The 24,121-nt window shown below is 49.2% G+C and overlaps 1 protein-coding gene across 1 annotated transcript in view; it reads left to right on the top strand.

Moving 5' to 3' along the window:
- Gan (gigaxonin) overlaps window positions 1-21,576 on the top strand; it is a 48,196-nt gene extending 26,620 nt beyond the window's left edge. The window contains exons 3-11 of the mRNA XM_021170549.3: window positions 2,448-2,798; window positions 5,595-5,812; window positions 6,001-6,122; window positions 8,779-8,891; window positions 9,662-9,811; window positions 11,292-11,428; window positions 11,978-12,106; window positions 19,606-19,715; window positions 19,803-21,576. Coding sequence (XP_021026208.1) covers window positions 2,448-2,798; window positions 5,595-5,812; window positions 6,001-6,122; window positions 8,779-8,891; window positions 9,662-9,811; window positions 11,292-11,428; window positions 11,978-12,106; window positions 19,606-19,715; window positions 19,803-19,984 — 1,512 coding nt within the window. The 3' untranslated portion in view covers window positions 19,985-21,576. The remainder of the gene's footprint in view (window positions 1-2,447; window positions 2,799-5,594; window positions 5,813-6,000; window positions 6,123-8,778; window positions 8,892-9,661; window positions 9,812-11,291; window positions 11,429-11,977; window positions 12,107-19,605; window positions 19,716-19,802) is intronic.
- Window positions 21,577-24,121: the final 2,545 nt, after the last annotated feature.

The following is a 24,121-nucleotide window of genomic DNA, read 5'->3' as shown; positions in this document are numbered from 1 at the left end:
GCAGCCAGAGGGCATGCTCTGTGTGGGCTTCGACTGCGGCCCGCCCGCCCGGGACTGTCTGCAGACTGACTGCTGGGATCTCTGTCCCAGCTTAAACTTTAGAACTCAGGTGACAAGGTAGGGATGGCCACCTCCTAAATCAGCTGTCGGGTTTCATCGAGATGTGGTCTAGTGAGTTTTCACAGGTTTTATTTAGATAGTCTGCAGTCGTTCCCTCTCTGATGGCTGAACTTAATATTCCTGGGTCTGGGGGTGTGGCTGAGTGCTAGAGCCCGTCCCAGCATGCTCAAGGCCCCAACCACAAGGTACTGGGACCTCCTGCATCAAACAGTAATTAAGAAAATGCCCTTTAGGGCTGGTGAGATGGCTCAGCGGTTAAGAGTGCTGACTGCTCTTCCTAAGGTCCTGAGTTCAAGTCCCAGCAACCACATGGTGGCTCACAACCATCTGTAATGAGATCTGACTCCCTCTTCTGGAGTGTCTGAAGACAGCTACAGTGTACTTACATATAATAAATAAATAAATAAATATTTTAAAAAAAGAAAGAAAGAAAATGCCCTTTAGGCTTGCCTGCAGCCTGATCTTAGGAAGGCATTTTCTCAATTGATGCTTGCTCCTCGAAGGTGTCTCAAAGATGCCTCTAGCTTTTGTCAATTTGACATAAAACTAGCCAGCACACAGACACACACACACACAATGTAAAAAGAAAAGGTGGGCTGGAGCGCTGGCTCAGTGTTTAAGAGCACTGACTGCTTTCTCAGAGGACCCAAGTTCAGTTCCCAGCACCCACATGGCAGCTCACAACTGTCTGGAACTCCAGTTCCAGGTGATCTGACACCCTCACACAGACATACATATAGGCAAAACACAAATGCACATAAAATAAAACAGAAACTAAAAAAGCAGAAAAAGTTATTTATGTCCTCGGGGCAGGACATTTTTCTTATTGATTTTCCACACTTCTATGCTCAGTTTCTGAGGCAATTAGTGATACCACATTTTGAAGTCTGCAGTATGAAAACGTATAGAGTCTGATAAAATGGTTTTTACTGGACCCTGAACTCCCTTGTTTCTGAAGCAGTGAAGCCTGGGGAGTTGTGTGTGTTGTTGCTTTACAGTTGCATGGAGAAGTGTGAAGCAGGAAGAGAACGAAGCATCAGGCAGGAAACTGGAGAAAATGTATCAGAAGTGAAGAGTCTTAAAGAGAGAAATATGTACATTATGGGTTTGACCCAGAAGGTGGTTTGAGGCCCAAGCATTGAGTGCGGGGCTACTGTGGAGACCCAAGGCTTTCATCCGCCTGGCATTCCACTAGGCAGACAGGAACAGATAACTCCAGTGTCCACTAGTAGCAGAATGTACCTGTCCCTAAATGCTCAGTCAGGTTTTTGTGTGAATTGCAGATGTGAGCACACAGTCCCATCAGCAGTCAATCGTGCTAGCAGGGGAAGGGAAAGCCTGGGCAGCTGGAATGAAAAGCAGACACATCAGCAGGGTGGTGGCAGTGGTGGCAGAGGCAGCGGCACACGCCTTTAATCCCAGCACTCAAGAGATAGGTGGATCTCTGAGTTTGAGGCTAGCTTGCTGTACAGAGAAAGTTCTAGGACAATGCAGGATACCCAGAGAAACCATGTCTCAAAACAAACAAACAAACAAAAAGGTCAGGTATATCTGCTGTAAGATAAGGCCCCTTGCTGGAGAGATGGCTCAGAGGTTAACCAGAGGTCCTGAGTTCAATTCCCAGCAACCATATGGTGGCTCATCTATAATGAGATCTGGTGTCCTCCTCTGGCCTGCAGACATACATGGAGGCAGACTGCTGTATATAAAATAAAAAAAATCTCTTTTTTTTTATGTTTGAAAATAAAGATAAGGCCCCTTGATGCCTCAGACTATTGAAACGTGCAGTGTGTGGTCAGCAGTACTTAGTCATCTTTGACCTACAACCCTGGGGTTGGGGAGCTGCAGAGATGGCTCGGTGGTGAGAAGTGCTTTCTTACTCTTGCAGAGGGCCTGAGTTCAGGTCTTGGCACCTCACAACTGCCTATAACTCTAGCTCAGGGGGGTTCACTGCCTCTGACCTCTGCCGGCGCCTGCATCCATGTGCTCATGCACATAATTAAAACTAAATCTTTCCCTGGCGGTGGGTGACGCATGCCTTTAATCCCAGCACTCGGGAGGCAGAGGCAGAGGCAGAGGCAGGTGGATCTCTGAGTTCGAGGCCAGCTTGGACTACAAAGTGAGTTCCAGGCCAGCCAGGGCTACACAGAGAAACCCTGTCTCGGAAAAACAAAACAAAACAAAGAAACTAAATCTTTAAAAATAAAAGAAATAATTGGGCATTCCTGTGGGCCAGACTACTAGGTTAGTGGTTTGGGGGTTTGGTTTGGTTAGGTTGTTTTGTTTGTCTGGATGCAACTATAAAATGCTTGTGGTAATCTTCACAGATCAGGTTAAATGAAGATACAATCCAGGATGTTGTGCAGGCAGCCGACCTGCTGCTGCTGACGGACCTGAAAACGCTGTGCTGTGAGTTCCTGGAGGGCTGCATAGCAGCAGAGAACTGCATTGGCATCCGGGACTTTGCCCTGCACTACTGCCTGCACCACGTGCATTACCTGGCCACTGAGTACCTGGAGACCCACTTCCGAGACGTCAGCAGCACAGAGGAGTTCCTGGAGCTGAGTCCACAGAAACTCAAAGAAGTGATCTCTCTCGAGAAGCTGAACGTTGGCAATGAGAGATACGTGTTCGAGGCGGTGATTCGGTGGATAGCACACGATGTAGAGATGAGAAAGGTACCGTCCGTCCCCCCAGGACATGGCCCGGGGTATCCTTCTCATGAATGCGTTTATTTACTTCTCGGGATGGGTAGGGATGTGGTCTATTGCTAAAGCTGTCAGTCTCAGACTGTTAGCAGGGGTCCTTCTGGTCTACCCAGATGGCAAGAAGGAACATTCCCAATGCTGGCAATCCCAGGTCCCCAAGTGTCCACGCCTAGGTACAGAACAGACCCAAAGGCTCACACTCCAGCCCTGAGAGCCAGGAGCTTGTAGCTGTAGATGCTCAGGTTGGAGGCCTCTTGCTGGGGCTTTAATTACCAGTGGTCCTGGCATTTGACAGCTGTTAATAATCCTGGACTTCTAGCAGCAGTGGGCAGGCAGCAGGGTTCCTACCTACAGATGTTACAGCTCCTGAGAGCCCTCAGGTGTTGAGACCCTCAGCTCCTACAGGGTTGAATGTTTGTTTCTCAGGCCTAGGATATCTGAGACACTTGGATTTTATATCCTAGCAGCTCTCTGGAACTCCTCCACCTCAGCTCTTCACAGCCTTCCTCACTTCCTACACCCCAGTCAGTCCTGGTCACTCGAGGGACGTCTTCAAGTGTCTTACTGCTGCTGTCACTGCATGGCCACCACCAGTTCATTTTCGTCCATTCTCCTCTGTGTCACAGTTCACATGGGCTAACAGTTAAGATCCAAACTGGGAGTTAGGGCCCCTGAAGGGGAGCCTTATGTGGGGGCCCAGGAGAGCAGCTCCTAGGGGCTGTGAAAAGGTTTCCTCTCTAGCTAGAAAGGAGGGATAGCAATAGTGTTTGGGATAATGACAGCTGTCCTTCAGGACTGTTAGTAAGGTACAGTCCCTCATGTTTGTGTCAGAGAGGAAGGAGATGGCTATAATTGTGCCAGTCACAGCAGACCATCATACCAATGATGTTTGCACTAACCTCAGGCTAGACTCCAGGGACATGCTCCCCCTCTGGCCTGAGGGAAGATGGCTGCTGGAGGTTAGTGAGGCTTGTGATGGACAGAGGTCCAGTGCAGGCTGTCTGAACTGTTTGTGGTGAAGACAGTGCTTGCAGGAGCCAGAGTTTGCTTTTGCAGCAAGCAGCTGTAGTTGCCATGCAGTGCCCTCTCTTTAGCAGAAGTAGCTGTGTTCCCTCCCAAAGGCATCTACAGACTATCTAAAGCAGTGGGCTAGCTAGCTGCTTAGCTGACAGTCCTTTGCTCAAGGAGCCACCTGGTAAGGGTCTAACCATTGTCCAGTGGCCCCAGTCCCTAGCATCTTAGCTGATTTGGAGAAAAAAATTAAAATTTCAAAGGAATGCTTAGCCAGGCACAGGCGGATGCCTTGATCCCAGAAGCAGGTGAATCTCTGAGGTCAAGGACAGCCAGAGTTAGATGAGAGTCTATCTGAAAATTAATAAACAAATAACAAAAACTGGGTGGAGGAGGTCTAGGAGGGACAGCTGGTGGGGGCCTCAGAGAGTGTTAGCCTTTAGTCCCCATTGAAAGCCCACAGGCTGGAGCTTGCCTTCAGTTCTTCTCTCCAGTCACCTGACTGCGCTGCTTTTGGAGAATGGATTTGGGGTGCGTAGTTGCACTGCTCACTGCTCTTGTCGATGCAGACTCGTTTCTTAGGGATTATCTTGTAGTTTGCAAATTCTGTAAGCCTGTGAGGGTGCACGCTCGGAAACCACGCTGTGGTCTGCGCTGCGGTGAGACCACCTAACTGATCACATTAGGTAACTAGGGAAGGTGACACTCACTAGGGCTGCTGGGACCCTGTTCCTCCTCAGCCTGCTGGACCATCCCTTGCCTCAGAGGTTTAGGTGGGCCTGGTCACTAGGGAATGTGACAATTCTTTGTCCTTTGGTTAATCTGACTTCTCAGAGCATGGAAACATGTTTGAAGTTACTCAAGGGTTTCCCCTTACCCACAGAGGCCATACCTGATGGTTAGATGATCTGTGGCCAAGTCACCCAGAGCATGCCCAAGTGTCAGAGATAGCCACCAAGACCAAAGATACCCAAAGCTATGAGATAGATTTGAACCATGATCATTGCAGGAATTACTATAGAGTTCTGGGGATTTTTTTTTTTTAATCTTTGGCTTTGCTGATTTTCTTACAGTATTCATTTCCTCTGTTGCCCAAGTTTACCACATTGGACTTGCTCTCACCATCCTAGGGCACCCGTAAGTGTGGCTCAGTCACACTTTGCCAGGCGTGTGAGACAACAGTGTCGCTCACTTAGCCCACTGAGGCGGGACCTGCAGTGTGAGGAGAGCTCCTGAGACATTCAAACCTTTCTTCCCAGAGTCTGTGGACAATCAAAAAAGTGCAGTGCAGAGTGGCACATGCCTGTCATCCAGGACTCGGAGGCTTGAGGCATGAGGGAGGTGGGCTTTTGAAGGCAGCCTAGATTACAGCCAGACTGTGTCTCAAAGGGGGCTGGAGAGACGCTAAGCAGTTAGGAACATCTGCTGCTTTTGCAGAGGACCCAGCTTGAGTTCCTAGCACCCGCATCGAGCAGCTCACAACAGCCAGTAACTCCGGCTCCAGAAAATCAGACACCCTCTTCTGACCTATAGGTACCCACGCTTGCCCACGCGCACATACAAACACACACACAAATACACACACAGGAGTGTGGAGAGGAGAGGCGGGGGCTGGTATGCATATTCAGACAAGACTGTCAGACACGATGGTATCAGCTAAGAGACTGCTAACAGACGCCATCTGCTGTGAACCAGAGAGTGTGTTTCAGGAGACCTGTGTCATCGCTATCCTGTCCCTCCTCCTCCCGTCTGCAGGTCCACATGAAGGACGTCATGTCAGCACTGTGGGTTTCGGGGCTGGATTCCAGCTACCTGCGGGAGCAGATGCTGAATGAACCCTTGGTGCGAGAAATCGTCAAAGAGTGCAGCAACATCCCGCTCAGCCAGCCGCAGCAGGGGGAGGCCATGCTGGCCAGCTTCAAGCCCAGGGGCTACTCAGAGTGCATAGTGACCATCGGAGGGGAGGAGAGAGTGTGAGTGTGGCTGGGAGAGGGTGGGGGAGGGGGAGCGGGGAGTGACAACAGAAAGTGCGGGATAATTGTCTGTGTTTAAAGTGTGGCAGTAGTTGGCCATTATAAATGTTTAACCATCTGTAGAGTACTGAGATTGACAGTGGTTATCATGAGAGGAACTGTAAAACATCAATTATGTATGTCCTTAGGTCACGGAAACCCACAGCAGCCATGCGATGTATGTGCCCTCTCTACGACCCTAACCGGCAGCTGTGGATTGAACTGGCTCCTCTGAGCATGCCGAGAATTAACCATGGAGTTCTTTCAGCAGGTACTCTCTGCTCGATTTTAGCAGAGCCCTGGCCAAGTCATACATTATTTTAGTGTTGCACAGATAGACTGGTATGATTTTTGCCTGGTGGTGAACAGCTTTAATCTCAGTACTCAGGAGGCACAGGCAGGAGGATCTCTACGAGTTTGAGTCCAGCCTGGTCTGTATAGTGAAGTCAGGCCAGCTAGGGATATGTTTTCCTACTGTCTCAGAAAGAATTGAATGCTAGGGGGTGTAGCTCAGAGGGTTGAGTGGCCTGGGTTTGAGCTCTAGCACCATCCAGTATGGTGGTGACATATGGGTTCTAGGACTCAAACTCAGGCTGTCAGCCCTTACAACAAGCACTCTTACCTGCAGAGCCATATTGCCTGCCTTCCTGTCTTCCTTATCCACTTATTTTCCCATGCTCCTCGGCTCTTGGACATCTCGCCAGGCATGTCAGGCCTTTCTCCACATTCTCTGCTTGTCCTTGTCAGCTCTGTCCTTCTTCCTGGGTGTGGGGGGTTCTCTGTGCAGCCCTGGCTGTTCTGGAGCTCACTCTATGGGCCAGGCTGGCCTTGAACTCACACAGATCCTCCCGCCTCTGCCTCCTGAGAGCTGGGATTAAAGGTGTGTGTCACTCTAGCCCAGCAGCTTCTGTCCCTTTGCCTTCTGTCCTGGGGTTGGTGGTTGCCTTTGACCTGTCCCAGTGACGTTTCTGCTCTTGAGAGCCTGTTAGGCCGCCATGGAATCTAGTCCTGTGTCTCTCTGTCAGTGTCCGGTGTGTGTCACTCAGCACTTGGGTTTCGTAGGGTTGTGGTGACTTTTGCTGCTTTGTCTTTCTGGTCACTCAGTACCTCAGGTCGTTGCAGCTCTGTGTCCGGTGTTTGCTTCTGCTCTTATTCCATAGGAGCAGAGCTCTTGGTGTGCCTAAGAGCTTGGGTGCTCTTACTTGTAGGAATAATTCCTGGACAAGCAGAAGGTTTATATCAGTTGAGCTGGCCATGGTAGGAAAAGGCACTTACCGCCACACCTGACAGCCTGAGTTCAACCCCTGGGATTCAGAGTGTAGAAGGACAGAAACAACTCTGACCTTCATACATGGCCCATGGCATGTGCACATGTGTACACACATGCACACATCTACATTTTTTATTTTAATCTTTTGAGAATGTCATTCATACGTGAGGACATTGCATTTATATTATTCCTATCCCACCCTCTGTTATCTTCACCTCTTCCCATGTGACATGACCCCCCTCTCAATTAGTGACCTAATATGATTTATATATATGTGTGTGTGTGTGTGTGTATGTATACACATATATACCTATATATAAATATAAATATGTAAATGTATTATAAAAGTATACCTATATAGTATATATTGTAAATTATGTTCCTATATATAAATATACAGGTATGTAATAGATAGATATGCATATAAAAGTCTCCTGAGTCGGTTAGTGTTGACTCTATGTACATGTGTCTAGGGTTGACCATTTAGGATTGGGAAACCTGTCAGGGACTCATCCCTGACGAAAACTGATTCTCCTCAGTATCCATTGACCGTCTCTGGTGCTTGGCCTGGAAGCATGTGGAGCCTTGTGTAATTTCCCCCTCCAGGTTGGCATGGGGACTAATTGTGTGGTCAACTGTTGAGAGTCCATGGGTGCAGCTTCCCTGTCACGTTTAAAGGACACTGTCTTGCAGCAGACATCCACCTTCTGACTCATAAAGTCTTCCCCACCCTCTCTTCCATGATGTCCCCTGAGCCTTGGGTGTGGGGCTTGCGTTGTAGATGTTCCAGTGAGGGTCGAACACCCCATGGTCATTTGTTTCCTGCATTTTGGCCAGTTGTGCTCTCTGCGCTCGGCTCCATCTGCAGCAGACAGGAGCTTCTTCGATGAGCCTGAGAGCCACGCTTACCAAGAGAGAGTGCATACAGCGTCAAATGTGATTTTTATTTTTTTTTTTTTATTTATTTTTTTTTTTTTTTGGTTTTTCGAGACAGGGTTTCTCTGTATAGCCCTGGCTGTCCTGGAACTCACTTTGTAGACCAGGCTGGCCTCGAACTCAGAAATCCGCCTGCCTCTGCCTCCCGAGTGCTGGGATTAAAGGCGTGCGCCACCACGCCCGGCTTGTGATTTTTAAAGACGAAGTTGAGCACTGGTTCCAGCTGGCCCCTCACTTACCATTTCCTCATTTGTACAGTGCTGGGGATAGAACTTGGGACCCTGTCTGTGCCCATCGTGTGTCCCTCACTGGCCTCACTTACCCACATCACTACCCCAACGGCAGGCTCAACAGTTAATCTTGCATGCTGTCTACATCTCAAGTGTCCTGTGCCGAGAGAATCCCTGTGACCTTGAGACTAGGTGTGGAGTGTTGGTCTGATGCTGTCGAGACTCAGAACTGGGGGATGAAGTGAGGAGCTGAGGTAGCCCTGAGCTGCCTGGTGACTAAAGTGTGGGATCACCTTTCTCCTCCTCCTGTAGGGTCAGAATCAACTCAAAGACTGTTGAATAAAGCAGAATGGCCAGAGTGACTAACAAGTTTGACTCCAACGTCAAGGAGCAAGAAGACTGCTGGGGTTGGGGAGGGGGGCTCTAAATGCCAGGCCACTGCACCATGACATCTGCTGGAGTGTCCTGTGTGTCCCCTGTGCTTCTTACAGAAGGATTTCTGTTTGTGTTGGGGGGCCAAGATGAAAACAAGCAAACACTGAGCTCGGGAGAGAAGTATGACCCAGACGCTAACATGTGGACTGCGCTCCCACCCATGCATGAGGTATGGTGCAGTTTGTCTCCGAGGTGTGTTTCTTTTCTCTTCTCTCTGGAAGTTTTATTGGATGTGGGTTCCTGTGTCGTCGGGAAAGAAGAGGCAGCCTGGCCTCACCCTACCTGGAGTCCTGTTCTCATGAATCTCCCTGTCCTCTCTGCCTCTTCCTGGCCTCTGCCTAGCACCACCTCTCTGCAGAGACCTGTTCCTCACCTCCCTTACTGCTTGCCCTGGTCTTAGGATGCCTTCCCCCCCACCTTCCACTCTCTCTCTGCTGTGCCCCACCTCTGCACACACTGGCTTTCCATGTTCTATGAGACTCCACAAGCCAGGAGTTTTCTGTTCTGTTTGGGCTGTGGGTAAATGATAAGCACCTCAGGTTCCTAGAATTCCTGACACTCGGGTGTACCCTGTCCTCCCTGCTGCCTCTCCTGGCCACAGGTAGTCCACACGACATGGCTCTTGCCACTTTTCCCAGGCACCTCAGGAATCTGCCTGTCCATAACTGCACAGAAGCAATACCATGGTGCCAGCTGTCCTTGTAGGATCTCTTCTCAACTCTGTAGGTTAAGCACAGCATCTCTGCTGATGAGCCTGCATCTTTTGTCCCTAGTCCTGAGGAGTGACTAGCTGGCTCTGTCTGTTGTGCCGAGGAAGCCACACACAGCGAGGAGACATTCCAAGGAGAAACAGTGTGAATAAGCCTTCTCTTTGCTGGAACACTGGAATAAAATGTGGAATCTCTCCTTTCGCCTACCAAGTTTGCACTGTCTTTCCAGGCAAGACACAACTTTGGGATCGTGGAGATAGATGGAATGCTCTATATCCTCGGAGGGGAGGATGGCGATCGAGAGCTCATTTCCATGGAGTGTTATGATATTTATTCCAAAACCTGGACGAAGCAGCCCGACTTGACCATGGTTAGGAAGGTGAGTGCCTCGGTCTGCTCAGCCGGCTTCTTCACAAGCTGGCATCAGAGTCAGTGTCCCTTTCTGGGCTTGGTTGTTGTGGTGGGAAGGGTCTCTCTCTCTCACACACACACACACACACACACACACACCAGGGCCTCACACAGTACTCTAGTGCTGAGCAGATTCCTCGGCACACAGCCTCATTTCTTAAGTGTGCCTTTGGCACAACAGAAAGTGCTCAGAGGATCCAGGCCTTAGAATTCTGTCTCTGTTGGCAGCTTGCCTTCACGTCAGCAGTCACACATCACAGCAGGAAAGAGCCCCTGTGCTAGGATTTGTCTGGCTCTGAGCAGCGGTGCTGTGTTGTCTGGAGTAGATACTTTTGAATAGCTGGATCTCTCCCCTCTCCTAACTCACTCTACAAGTGAAAGGCTGCAGTGGTTCCCTCCTGTGCGCTGCTCTCATTTGGACTCAGGCAAAGCTGTCTAGCAGTCCTGGCCATGGCTCTGCTTCACCCTTCCTGTCTTCTCTTACTGCGTGCACTTCAGTCTCAGGGTGAAGAGACACCATGAACCCGGCAACTCTTATAAGGGAAACATATCATTGGGGCTGGCTTACAGTTTCAAGGGTTTAGTCCATTATCATCAAGGCAGGAGGCATGGCAGCATCCAGTTAGGTGTGGTGCTGGAGTTCTACATCTGGATCTGAAGGCATCAGGAAGAGACAGTGAGCCACTAGGCCTGGCTTGAGCCTATGAGACCTCAGAGCCCACTCCTCAGTGACACGCTGCCTCCAACAAGGCCATAGCTCCTAGTAGTGCCACTCCCTGTGGGCCTACGGGGCCATGTGATTCAACCCACCACACCATGCAACTAAACAATTGTGGCAGCAGCTGAATAACGTATACTTCCAAAATCCTAACTCCTGGGAATGTAAGCACGGGGGTAAGCAGAGAGATGCTGGACGGCCCTTCCGTCCCCCACGTCACCCAGTGTGGTATGGGTGGAACTCACGGCTTGTGCCGCACCACTGCTGACAGCTTATGGGGACATCAAGATGGCAGTGGGTAAAGGTGCTTACCGCAAGATTTACGATCTCTCTGACCTGATAGGTCAGAGTCCACATGGTGGACGAGGGGAGATAGGTCAAAACGTATATACAGGATTTGGGGCTGAGATCCAGTGTCGTGGAGGAACCCTGGCTGGCCTGGCATGTTTGAGGTTCTGAGTTCTGTGCCCAGCATCACCCCCCAGAAGTAAAGGAAAGTAGAGTTACTGCTTCTGTTGCTGAAGATGGATGAGGACTCCTTTTCTGGAGATTTCCAGTACATGTCACCAGCTCTTTCCATCTCTGGCTCATGTTAGACAGCATCATGGTTTTGCTGTTAGGAGTCAGAGCTTGTTCTACCTATGTGACCCTGCTCTGGGCCAGTTGCTCTCTGTCCATCCAGCTCTAATGACAAATGTTCCCCTTCCCCACCATTGTTCTTTCCTTTTAGATTGGCTGCTATGCAGCTATGAAAAAGAAAATCTATGCCATGGGCGGAGGTTCGTACGGAAAACTGTTTGAGTCTGTGGAGTGTTACGACCCACGGACCCAGCAATGGACTGCCATATGCCCACTGAAAGAGAGGAGGTGAGGCAGAGTGTGTGTGCCCATCAGTATGCTACTGTTGATGTGTGAGTCCCCAGAACCTAGCAGTCCCTAAAACAGAAGGCCCATATGCACATATAGCACAGAGCATTGCAGGTACAACAGATGCTGGGGAAATGGCTCAGGGTTAAAGTGTGTATTGTGCTGCACAAACATGGGGGCCAGCGCTCAGATCCCCAGTATCCAAGTAAATGTCAGGCAGGTGGTCCCAGCACTGGAAAGACAAAGATGAGGGATCCCTAAGAAAGCTGGCTAGCTGGACTGCCCTATCGGCAAACTCTGGGTTCAACTGAGAGACCTTGCATTAATGAATAAGAAATCACTAGTAATATCAACGTTGGGCCTCACATACACAAATGCACACGCGTACAAGTGCACTCAAACACACATATACCTCTATCACAGCCCTTGGAGACTACTGAGGCAAGAGGATTTCTGTGAGTTCAGGGACAGTCCGATGTACATGGTGGGTTCCAGCCTACCCTGAGGTCCTGAGTTCTAAGCCAGCATCTGTGTTCCGTGGTCCTGCAGGTTTGGAGCAGTGGCCTGTGGTGTTGCCATGGAGCTGTATGTGTTTGGAGGCGTCCGAAGTCGAGAGGACATCCAGGGCAGCGAGATGGTCACCTGCAAGTCCGAGTTCTATCATGACGAGTTTAAGAGGTAATCAGTCTAGAGGCTTCCACACCTGCCCTCTCTCCCCATGCAGCAGACAGTCTCCAAGCTTCCCCCTCCTGTCCCTCCCTCCATGCTTCAGGGATGTGTCTCAGCTTTGATTCCCAGTGACATCACTGAGTTCTCTACTTAGGGGGTGTGTCCACTGCATGCTGGGTATTTTCTCAGTGACTTGAGAAGTTGATATCTGAGTTACTCCTCTGTTGCTTTGGTAAGACATGATGACTCAGACAGCTTATAGAAGAGCACGTGACATTGGGCATATGGTGTCAGAGGGTTAGAGTCTGTGAGGCTGGAGCAAAGGCGTAGGAACAGCTGAGGGGTTACATCTTCATTCAAAAGGTGGAGGGAGGGAGGGAGAGAGAGAGGGGGTCAGGGGACTGGTAATGATGAGTCTCTTAAAACCACAAAGCCCACTACCAGTGGCACACCTCCTCCAACAAGTCTACACACACACACACACACACACACACACACACACCCTGCAATCCTTACCAAACAGCTCCACCAACTAGGGACCAAGGATTCAAGTATATGGGTTTATGGGGTTTATTCTCATTCAAACCACCATAGTGACTTAAGGAAACAACACAGAACCTGGAACTTAGCACATATCTGACCTTGTCCTGTTAGTATATATGGCTGCTTTTTGTTGTTGTTGTTGTTTTGTTTTGCATATGGAGTTTCTCTGTGTAATCCAGGCTATCTTGGAACTTGCTACATAGACCAGACTGACACTGAAACTCAGCCATCCACCTACTTCTGCCTCCCAAGTGCTGGGGTTAAAGGCATGTACCACTACACCTGGCCATATGTAAGCCTTTTATGACAGGGCCTGCATCTACTTTTCCTGCCGCTGTCTGCCCAGAGGCTCCACACTGAGCCCTTAGCTACCTCATCTCTAGGCTGCTTCTGCCTGAAATACCCCTCATTGCCCATCTAGTTAACTTGGCTGTTTCCGAAGCTGTCACTCTCCAGAGAAAGCCTTTGCTGTCCTCTTCCATGCTTACACACACTCCTCAGACCCTGATCCCTTAGCTTCTGCACATGTGGCTGGCTTCATAACTGCTGAGTGTATACAAGGCTCGGTCCCACATGGTCCTCCAGTATGAAACCTGACAGGCATCAGATGCTCAATGCATCATGTGTCAATTGAGCTGGTGTCTGAGATATTAAAACACTGACAGGATTCAATTGCCAGGACTGACCCCCAAAAGAGAAAGAAAGCAGAGTCCCACAGCCTGTCCTCTGACCTCCACACAGCTTGTCAGTGCATGCACACAGACACAAACACAACAGAGATACACAGAGACACTGACACACACACACACAGACACACACATATACAGATACACAGAGACACACATATATAGATACACAGGCACAGAGAGAGAGAGAGAGAGACAAGCACACAACACAGACACACACAGTAAATTAATAGATGTAAGAAGAACAACTTTTTTAAAAACGCCTGGCAGGCGGTGGCGTAAGCCTGTGGTAGATACTGCCCCTCCCCTCCTCTCACACAGTGTTCTCACTCCAGTGACCTGTTCAGATCCCCAGGGGAGCCTGCCGCACAGTGTGGCCCTATGCACTTTGTTACCAGATGGGGGTGCCATAAGATAGCGCCTCGTTTCCTGACTTTGAGATCGGGCGAAGACTAAACTGACACAGTGTTAGACATGCCTGTGACTGTTGCCTGGTCTGTCACGTGTTTTCCCTCTCAGACACTTCAGACGAGTCTTTACTTCCCGTCATCAGAGGGAGATTGCCAGGGGAATTCAGTAGACAGAAAATGAGGAGGCAGCTTCGAAGGCATTTGCTGGGGGAGGGAGGGGGATGTCAGGCTTGTTACTTTGAGAAGTCACAGTGGGGGAGTGCTGCCTCCGTAGGAAATAGTGTATTCATCTCCTGCCCAGATGAGCGTGAGACAGTCTGTCCCGCTTGATTAACAAGCAGTAGCAGTGTGTTTGGCTTCTGACAAACTACTTTTTTGTGATGACTGACTCCGTGTGCGTAGCCAGCGTGAGCTGCAACATGTCAGAGTCATTTGCTTACGTTTCTTTTCCCTCTGTCTGCTGCCTTGGGTGGGATCAAGTCTGACTGTAACGCTCCCCAGGCATCCCAGGACGCACTGTATTGTTATTCGTTCCGAGTCCCTTCTGAGTAGGGGACTGCAGCGCTGTGATGGGCAGGAGGGGGATGCTTTGTTTCTTGTTCCTTTTCTTTTTTTAAGATTTATTTATTATTATACATAAGTACACTGTAGCTAACTTCAGACACACCAGAAGAGGGAGTCAGATCTCATTAGGATAGTTGTGAGCCACCATGTGGTTGCTGGGATTTGAACTCAGGACCTTCGGGAGAGCAGTCGGTGCTCTTACCAGCTGAGCCATCTCACCAGCTGTGATTTGTTTCTATGTGTCTACTTTAACTCTTTCTTTTTCTGTTTCTGTTTTGAGGTCTCACTCTGTAGCCCTGACTGGCCTGGAACTCTATATAGTCTGGGCATGTTATGAACTTACAGAGATCTGCCTGCCTGCCTCTGACTCCACCACCATGCCGGACCTTAAATTTATTTTTTTATTACTTATTTATGTATGTGTGCCATATGTGGGGGTGCTCAAGGAGGTCAAAAGAGGGTGTGTGATCCCTAGGAGCTAGAGTTGTGAGCACCAGACATGGGTGCTAGGAACCGAACTTAGGTCCTCTTGAAAAGCAGCCAGCACTTTTTACCACTGCTCAGGTCCCTGGCCCCATCCTTGTATTTAAAGGGGTTGGGGGAGGGGGGCCAGTCAGTAAAGTAAAGTACTTGCTGCTCAAACCTGCGGGTCTTCATTCTGTCCCTAGTACCCACAAGAAAGCCAGGCATGAATGACATCAGCCTAGACCCGTGTGCAAGCACACCATCACACACGAATACATACATAAACACATGTGAATACATACATCATCATACATGAATACATACATAAACACATGTGAATACATACATCATCACACATGAATACATATACAAACACACAAAAAATAAGTAAAGTTCCCAATCTTAAAACCGTTTTTTTCTAGCCGGGCGTGGTGGCGCACGCCTTTAGTCCCAGCACTCGGGAGGCAGAGGCAGGCGGATTTCTGAGTTCGAGGCCAGCCTGGTCTACAAAGTGAGCTCCAGGACAGCCAGAGCTACACAGAGAAACCCTGTCTCGAAAAACCAAAAAACAAACAAACAAAAAAAAAAAAAAAAAAAAAAAAAAAAACCGTTTTTTTCTAATATACTCCATGCATCTCCAGCCTTTGTTTTCCCAGACTCCCCTGTGTAAACAGAGAGCAGCTGCCAGGAGCTCTTGTCAGTGACACACAGGGCACTTGTAAAACACTGAGCATGAGCAAAACCAGATGCTACACAGTCACTGCCTGCCTCATGCGTTCCCCTGCAGCCTACGAGGTTCAGGCACTGCCAGCCTCCAGTCTCACAGTGAGCACGGCACACAGGTGCTGAGTGGTCAGCAGACCTGGAACCCACACTCGGGCTTTGGGGCTGCAGAGTCCCCCTTTGCACCCACCCAGCAGTGGGCAGCGTTCCCTCCTGGGTCTGCACTCTTGCACACTGTGGAAAGTACTGCTGTCAGATGAACAGTCTGGGTTGGATGGGAGGCCACTCAGATTGTATGTAAGCTCTTGTCTTTCCTGTCTTTGTTCCTTATTTTTAGATTAAAATTTTTCTGGAAAAATGCCATATCTTACTATTTTCTATGCTTTCTGAGTTTAAAAAAAAAAAAAAGGAAAAAAAAAGCTGTTAAAAAGAAAAAAGAAGAAAGGCCACAAATTCCTCCCAAGTCATGGTAAAGACACACTGAGAGCAGGGCCTTCCCTCCCTCCTGGAAGTCCCCTGAGCCCCTGTGCTGTTCTCAGCTGTCCCCACAGTCTCTCTGATGACTGCCCGCTCTACCTTTCACACTCAGGCCCCCTCTCTCCTGCCTCTCCCTGCTGTGACTCCAGTCCCAGAGCTGTTGCAGGCACTGCCCCTTCCACTCTTCTGCAAAGTGGAGTAGACACTGAGGTCCTCCCAGCGCCCTGCTCAGGTCCGTGAGCTGTGCTTAGCTCTGCTGAGCGTCTTCCACATCCTGAGTCTGAGGCGGCTCCTGCCACATCTTCCCTTCCTGAGTCCCGTCCTCTTCCTCTGTCTGGTTCCCACTTTGGCACACGATCCCTGTGTTAAGTTGGGCCTTGTGTTGCCCGTGTCACCTTTCCATCTTTGAGTGTACAGTTCCACAGGCACGCCTGACACCTAGATAAAAGCTAGTGACCCAGGAAGGCGAAGTCAGTCCTTGCACACTCCTGTCCTCCAGAGACAAGAAGACCACGGGATCCCAGGGAAGTGACAGCAGACATCAATGTGAGGCGCATCCCTCCACGCAGTTCGCTTAGGAGAAACGTCTGGGCACAGTGGGACGTACCTGTAACCCTAGTACTTAGAAGACTGAAACAGGAGACTTGCTAGTTCAAACCAGCTTCAGTCACACTGAGAACTCAGGAGGCAGCGTCAGCTCAGTCTTGAAAAGCAGTGTGCAGCGCGTCCTCAGCCCTGCGGTGACTAGGCTGCTCGCCATTGCTGTGCAGATGGGGTGTGTCTGTGACAGGCTGTATCTTTGCATCCCAGGCCTGGCTCTGCAGCTGTTGATCTAGCTGACGTCCTCTCTTCATCTTTCCTACTTGCAAGGCTGTGCAGAGGAAGCTTGTCTATCTTAGTCTTACTGGCAGGGCCAGCAGTTAACCTGTGCAGTGTGCTCTCAGGGCTGAGTCGGTCATGTATGAAAGTTGCTCATCCTGACACTCTCAGAGACACCACACTGCCTGGCCTTGCGAATGCCATACCTGTCGGATCTGAGGGTTAGAAGGGAGTTCTTCCGTTGCCTTAGTTAAGACTTGTGAAGCCATGAGTCCCAGGGCGCAAACCCTGCCCTTCACCTCCTCACTTTGGGTCACGGTCCAGCCCGGAGGCAGAAGCCACAGCAGTAACCTAATGAGAAAGTTCAGTGGTTTATGTAAGTACTGAGCAGCCATGATGAGGGATGAAAAGGACCCCGAGGATCGTGGTATCGGACTGAGATATGACTAGCTAGAATACGTGTGTGTATGTGTGTGAGGCCAAGTTCCGTATTTCTAGCCCCAGAAAGCCACCTGATAGGAGGCTGGGCATGTGGCTCAGGAGAGACCATGATGCAGTCCTGGGGCCCATCCTCTGAACCCCAGAACCTGGGCATATTACCCAGCACTCATGGAAGCAGAAGAACAGAGGTTAAAGGTCACCCTTGGCAGCTTAGCCTGGCCCTGTCTTAGAAAGGGAAAGGAAGAGGGAGGGGAAAGACAGGAAGAAGAGAGGGGGAGAAATGTAGTGACTTAGCTTTGTTTTATAATCTTGACCAAGTTATCTTGTTTCCTTGTTTCTTGGAACTTGAAATAAGGAAGCTATGTGTTTCGTGACAGTTGGTGAAGTCTGTTGAAGTGGGTGATGTTCTTTATGAGGTATTTCTGTGTTGGTCGTTGACATCAGAGGCCACTCACCTACCGTGCAGCAGAGTGGAGAGGCCACAGTGTCCACAGAACAGCATGCACCATCCTGGACAGCGGAGCCTCAAGGCTGCTTAGGCAGTGACTGTGATCTGGCATGGCTCTAAGCTGTTAGTGGGAAATGGCTCAGTTTCCTTAGTGAACATTACCACATGGCAAAGCCTAGAATCTATTTATCTCATATGCAGGTCAGAGAACAACCTTTGCAGGAGTTGATTCTATGATGTGGGTCCTAAGGATCAAACTCGGGTCAGCAGGCTACACAGCAAACACCCATACCAACTGAGCTGTATCTGTTTACAGCCATCTTTTTTTATGGGTATTTTGCTTGCATCATATGTGTCCCATGTGTGTGCCTGTGGAGATCGGAAGAGAGCATCAGATCCCTAGAACTGGAGTCTCAGATGCCTGTGAGCTACCGTGTGGGTGCTGGGAACTGAACCTGGATCTTCTGCAAAAGCAACAAGTGCTCTAACCCTCGGCGGAGCCTCCTCTCCAGCCTCTGCAGGAAACTTAGACTTGTAGAAACATTCCCAAAAGCCAAGGTGTCCCCATAAACCATTCAGTAGCTCCTGCTGTTAGCGCCCACCCCCCTTGATCAGAACACACGTGTTAGCTGTGCACATATACTAGCTAAGTACAGCGTGCTTGCAGCATCACCCACTTCCCACCAGCATGGCCCTTGCCTCAGTTCAGCCTGGATTCTAGTTGCCAAGAAATGTTAAGCCTCCTTGCTGCCCATTAGCCTGTGATAGCCCATCTTTCCTGACCTTGATGCTTGAAGATTGGTCAGGTATTTTCTAGAATGCCTTTTTAAGGATTTATCTTATTTTTACTTGTGTGTATGTTTTCTGTTTTTTTTTTTTTAAGATTTATTATGCACAAGCACACTGTAGCTGTCTCCAGACTCACCAGAAGAGAGCATCAGATCGCATTACAGATGGTTGTGAGCCACCATGTGGTTGCTAGGAATCGAACTCAGACCTCTGGAAGAACAGCCAGTGCTCTTAGCCACTGAGGCATCTCTCCAGCCCCCGTGTATGTTTTCTAAAATGAGCAAATTTTGGAATAGATATTTTGCAAAAGAAGGTACATAAAGTGGCCAGTAAGCTCTTGCCAAAATACCCAGCGTAGTTAGACTTTAAGGAAATAAGTCTTCAAAGGACTGATGGTGCCGAGACCTGGTGAGCACAGCAGCTGGAACTCCCAGGCCTTACCAACTAGAAAACAAAGCGGCATTGTGCTTTGGGAAGAGGGCATTTTCTCATCACTTACGTGGCACACGCCTCTTCCCTAAAATCCAGCAGTTCCATCAGTCCACCCCAAACCAGAACCAAACAAGGCTCACCTAAGGTCCCTGAATGTCGTAGTGACAGCAGCCCAAGCCAGGAGGTATCCAGATGAATGCCAGCAAGTGTGGTGGAACTCTAGCAACAAGATGCCTACTCCTGGGCTGTAGAGAGGCTCAGCTAGTGGGAGCAGTTGCTGTACCCACACTAGTGGCTAAGTTACCTGTAACTCCAGCTCCAGGGGTTTTGACCTTGTCTGCTGCCCTCCATGGGCACTGCACTCACACACATATACCTACACACAGACACACACATACATTTACAAATTAAATGAATGAATGAATGAAGCAGTAGACTGTGAGTGACAAAAGCCAAGCATGACTGAGTGCCAGGAGCTGTAGTGTGCAGTGGAGACAGTCGTACTCTGTGAGAAGCACTGTCTGAGCCTCTGCTGTCTGCCCTGACAGTCACTACAGTCAAGGTACCTGTGAGGGAGGGGATCAGGCATCAAGAGAGGCAGGGTGCAGTGTGCTGATGGCTTGCTGAGCTGCGGCATTGTCCGTTTGTCTTCCTAATCGCGTCAGTTGTACTTCTGATTTCCTGAGTTGTGTCTGTTGGCCTTGCTTCCAGGTGGATCTACCTTAACGATCAGAACCTATGCATCCCTGCCAGTTCCTCCTTTGTCTACGGAGCGGTCCCCATAGGAGCCAGTATTTATGTTATCGGAGACCTGGACACAGGTGAGAAAGCTGCAATGCTCTCCCAAGAGCCGCTTGCTGTGGCTTAGGGGCATCCGTCCGCTCAGCTCTGCTCCCTTTGTGGTTTAGGTACCAACTACGACTACGTGCGGGAGTTTAAGAGAAGCACGGGCACCTGGCACCACACAAAGCCACTCCTGCCATCCGACCTTCGGCGCACAGGCTGTGCAGCCCTGCGCATAGCCAACTGCAAGCTCTTCCGCCTGCAGCTGCAACAAGGCTTGTTCCGCATCCGGGTCCATTCCCCTTGAAGAGGAAGAGGATCCAAAAGTGAGATCCTGCCCCAAGTGCATCATGTGGCTGGCCGGCGGCAAGTGCAGTGAAGCAGCCCCATCTCGCTGTGTGCTGGGCTTGAGTATGGTTACTCTCTGGTGGTTTTTTAATGCTTAGGGGCTCAGGCTTCTGCCCTGGTCTGGAGACCGTGTACTGTTGAAAAACTACCTGCGCGGAATCAGTTCCTCCAGCCTGATGCGTCCGTAACCAAGGCTAGTGAATGTCCTAGGAGGAGGGTGTGGGGGTTGGTGTCATGTGAAATATCAAAGTTAAAACCCTAAGGTGCATTTTCCCAGAAGGGAACTCTTACCTGACTGACTGCTGAGTTCCAGTGTGTGTGGCTGTGGTCAACAAACAACAGAATCCATATATGCAAGCCAACATAGCCAGCATACGAGGTTGTCCTTGTACTGCGTGCAGAGGGGTAGAATGCCTGGCCCCCGCCGAGTAATTGAGGTTTGTGCAGTTAGTTCCCACTTATTACTAGTGCTCTGTCTTAAGACTCTTAAAAACTATATTCTGATGAATTGAAACTAAGATAAAACTCCTCTCTGGCAACGGTCTACCTTAGTAAAGATTCAGTCATCCAAGGAGCTCAGGTCCGAAGCCCTTGTGTGAGCTTAAAGGAATTGTTCACCAGAAAAGATCCTGCGCCAGGCCGAACGAGTTCTGGGGTGGTGCTGTGAGATCGGAGGGAGGCATACCATCCCTCTTTCCCACCTGGAGAAGCAGAACTGTTTTCTAAGCTCCAGGCTGCTAGGGCAGAGGAGACTTTAGACAGAGTCGGGCAAAGGAGAGTTCCGCTGCGACTAAAAACAATGAGACATATATTTAAAAACAAAAACAAAAAACAAAAAAACAACAAAAACAAAAACAACTGTCTAGGGATCAAAAGGTCTGCATCTGATCTGTCTGAAAGCACACTTGGTCCTGTTTACTGCTGCTTAGAGCTGCAAGCTTGTCTTTGAATGCAGGTGTGTGTGGAATTGTGTCTTTGGAACAGGCCGCTCCCACAGCATAGGAGTATAGATGAATTCACTCCAGGTAACGTTTGGCTGGTAGAATAAACTACCTCAACTTAATTGTATTCTGTTCCCACTAGTACCCACCCCCCATTCCCCATCTCTCACCACCACCCCCCCTTCACCCTCTGGTCCACTTCCTCTTAGTAAAAAGAATTCCTTAGTTAGTGGGATTTATCTTGTAAGATATTTTTGTTTTCCATTTAGATTATGGCCCCTTGGTGTGAAATGAGGAGCTTGGCACACTCGGTTATTTCATAGTGTGCAATATCAAGTTTCTAGTCAGCTTGATAGAGATTTCCTCATTTCTGTTTTCTTCCGATTTCTTTCTCTTAGAGAATGAGTGTAAGAGGCAACATTGTATCGTAGTGACTGCTAACTGTGTACATGCATCCTCTGCTCATGTTGGAGAACAGGAATCTCTTCTCTAAACTTCCTCCCTGCCTGAGATGTTTATATGCAATTAAAGTGCATGTAAGACAGCAATCCTAGTTTCCTAAAAGGGTGGCCTCTCTGCAGGATTTCCTTATACCTGCTGGGAGTCAACACTAGACATTGCTAAAAGGCAGGGGGCAGGGGGGGTGGGGGTGGTGTAAAAGGGCTGGGACCCGCTTCCTAACTGCTATGGCCAGAAGCAACTTGGCAAGAGAAGGTTTAAGGTTTTATCCCTTGCTGTAGGCCAGGTGTGCCACACGTTCATGCCACCCAGGGAACTCGGTATCAGTCCACACCAGGCTTGGGTTGTGATGGGTTTCAGCCACATTGTTGGCACGTTTCCCATTGGGAAGCTTTCCATCAAAGAAGCTGCTGCAGAGAAGCACGTTCTGCTGCTGCTGAGATGGCTTCAGAGGAGGGAAATTGCCAAAACGGGTGAGTTGACTGTGGTGAGATGTCTGCCCGGGACAGAGCCATGGCCAGCCGGAGCAGAGAGACGCTGATGAGAGCCAGGACAGCCGTGGCAAGGGCTCTGTTTGGGTTGATATTTGTTTGTTTGTTTGTTTGTTTGTTTGTTTGTTTTTAACTCCTGAAATGTAAAAAGCTCTCAGTCTGCTTCAGGCCCCAAGGAGACGACAGTTCCTTGTTTACAGCGACAGGTCATGGCAGTGTCACCAGTGCCTGGTGACTTACTTGGTCAGTTCACTTTAAAAAAACAAACAAACAAACAAACAAAACCCACAAACAAAAAAAAAACAGATTTTCAGTTCAGTTTATTGACACAGTAGCTGCAGAAATTAATATTTTATAAAATAAATCAGCAACTTAATATGGGATGCAATATCAACAAAAGCTGCTAAGTGCCAAACTATTATTTTGTGTGTGTGTGTGTGTGTGTGTGTGTGTGTGTGTAAAACTCTTGTTGAAGAGTAGAGCTGTATTTAATTTTATTTTGATGTTTCAAAGTCAGTCATACCTCTTTATAAGTCCTCTTTCAGCATTGTGAAATAGCTTGGAGCTCCTTTCGTGCAGGCTTGTTTTACCACCCCACTTGTGTCTCAGCGTCTGAGTGGTCCTTCCCTCCTCTGTAAGGCACTTTGACCGGATGCATGCTGTTGCATTTGGCAACTGAGGCTAGATCTTAAAATTTGGAACAAGACATCTTTGGGGGAAGTGCAATTTCTTTTTACTGGAAGGTCATCTCTCAAACTACAGTAGGCAAATCAAGGCGCTCTCCTAAGCTAGGGTCTAAAGTAGGCTTGATACTTGTTTGCTTGCTTGCTTGCTTGCTTGCTTGTTTTTCTATTTTCTGTTTTTTTTGTTTGTTTTGGTTTGGTTTGGTTTTGGTTTTTTGAGACAGGGTTTTTCTGTATAGCCCTGGCTGTCCTGGAACTTACTTTGTAGACCAGGCTGGCCTCAAACTCAGAAATCTGCCTGCTTCTGCCTCTCGGGTGCTGGGATTAAAGGCGTGCGCCACCACGCCTGGCTGCTTGCTTGTTTTTCTAACATATCAAATATAGATGATTTTTCAAAGATTTAAGTGCTTAATTTGAAATGAAGTTTGTTTGTTTGTTTGTTTGTTTGTTTAAATCTCAAGATTGTGCTTGTGTCCTGTGAGAAGAAGAAGTGTGCAGGGCGAGTGAATGTACGTGTGCATGCTGTGCCACGTGACTTGGAAGTCCGTCTGTATGTTTACTTTTGAATTGTAGTCACAAGCTACATGCTCTACTGTTTCCTGGTGCTTCAGATAAGCCCTGAATCCGTCGACTTTCAGTTCCATGGCTGTGTCAAACACACGTGGAGTGTGAATGTGGAACTGTTTTAGACAGTAGCCAGTTTTGCTAGGTTGCATCTGTCTTCCCTAGTAGGATTTTAAAAATGTATTTACCAGCTAGTGGTTGGTTCTGGAAAGGGCTGCTCTAGGGCTGAGCGTGATTGCTCGGAGGAGTCTTGGTTCCACTCCAGTTGGACTTTTTACACGATCGGCAACCAAAAGAACTGAGAGTGGTATCCGAGCCTTGTTTGTGCTGCAGCAAGTGTTCTGTTACGTCGCTCTGAGCACTGCTGCTGAGGTATTCTGATGTCCAGGGCTCGACGGTGTCATTTTATTCTTTGTAAGTGGGCACAGGCCACCCCTAAACAGGAGGGGGTGAAAGCAGAGCTATCCTTGCTGTGGTGCCTCAGGGTCTGAAAGGCTACCAGTCAGATGCCTGGGGAAACAGCTAGCACCTCTTGAGGGGTCCGCTTAGCATCTCCTACCCAGTACACTGCACCAGGGGGCCTGAAGTTCTTCACGGAGTGTGACCAGCCCTGCAGTGCTGTCTTCTACAAGGCTGGATTTCCTGATTGCACAGCTCTCCTGTGGCCAGAAAAGACATTGGATGCTCTGGGAAGGAGGGAGGTGGCTTTCACCGTGTGCACCTAGAGGCCCAGAACTGCCTAGGAAGTACCCACAGAAGGAAGAAGCAGGGCTTCTTTGTGACAATGACTCCCCGTTAGCTGAGGGCACTGAGGAAGCCCGTGACTGAGGAAGCATGACAGTTGCCTGCCCTGTATCACACAGCAAATACTGAGCAACTCCCAAGGGTTGCGCTTGTGTTTCTGGGAACCTCACACAGAAGCAGGTGGGACCCAGCCCTCCCTGCCTGGTTTATGAAG

This window comes from Mus caroli, unplaced genomic scaffold (genome assembly GCF_978045245.1).
Source record: "Mus caroli unplaced genomic scaffold, Mus_caroli_1 scaffold_10, whole genome shotgun sequence".
Taxonomy (NCBI): Eukaryota; Metazoa; Chordata; class Mammalia; order Rodentia; family Muridae; genus Mus; species Mus caroli.
This window is presented reverse-complemented; position numbering and strand designations above follow the sequence as displayed.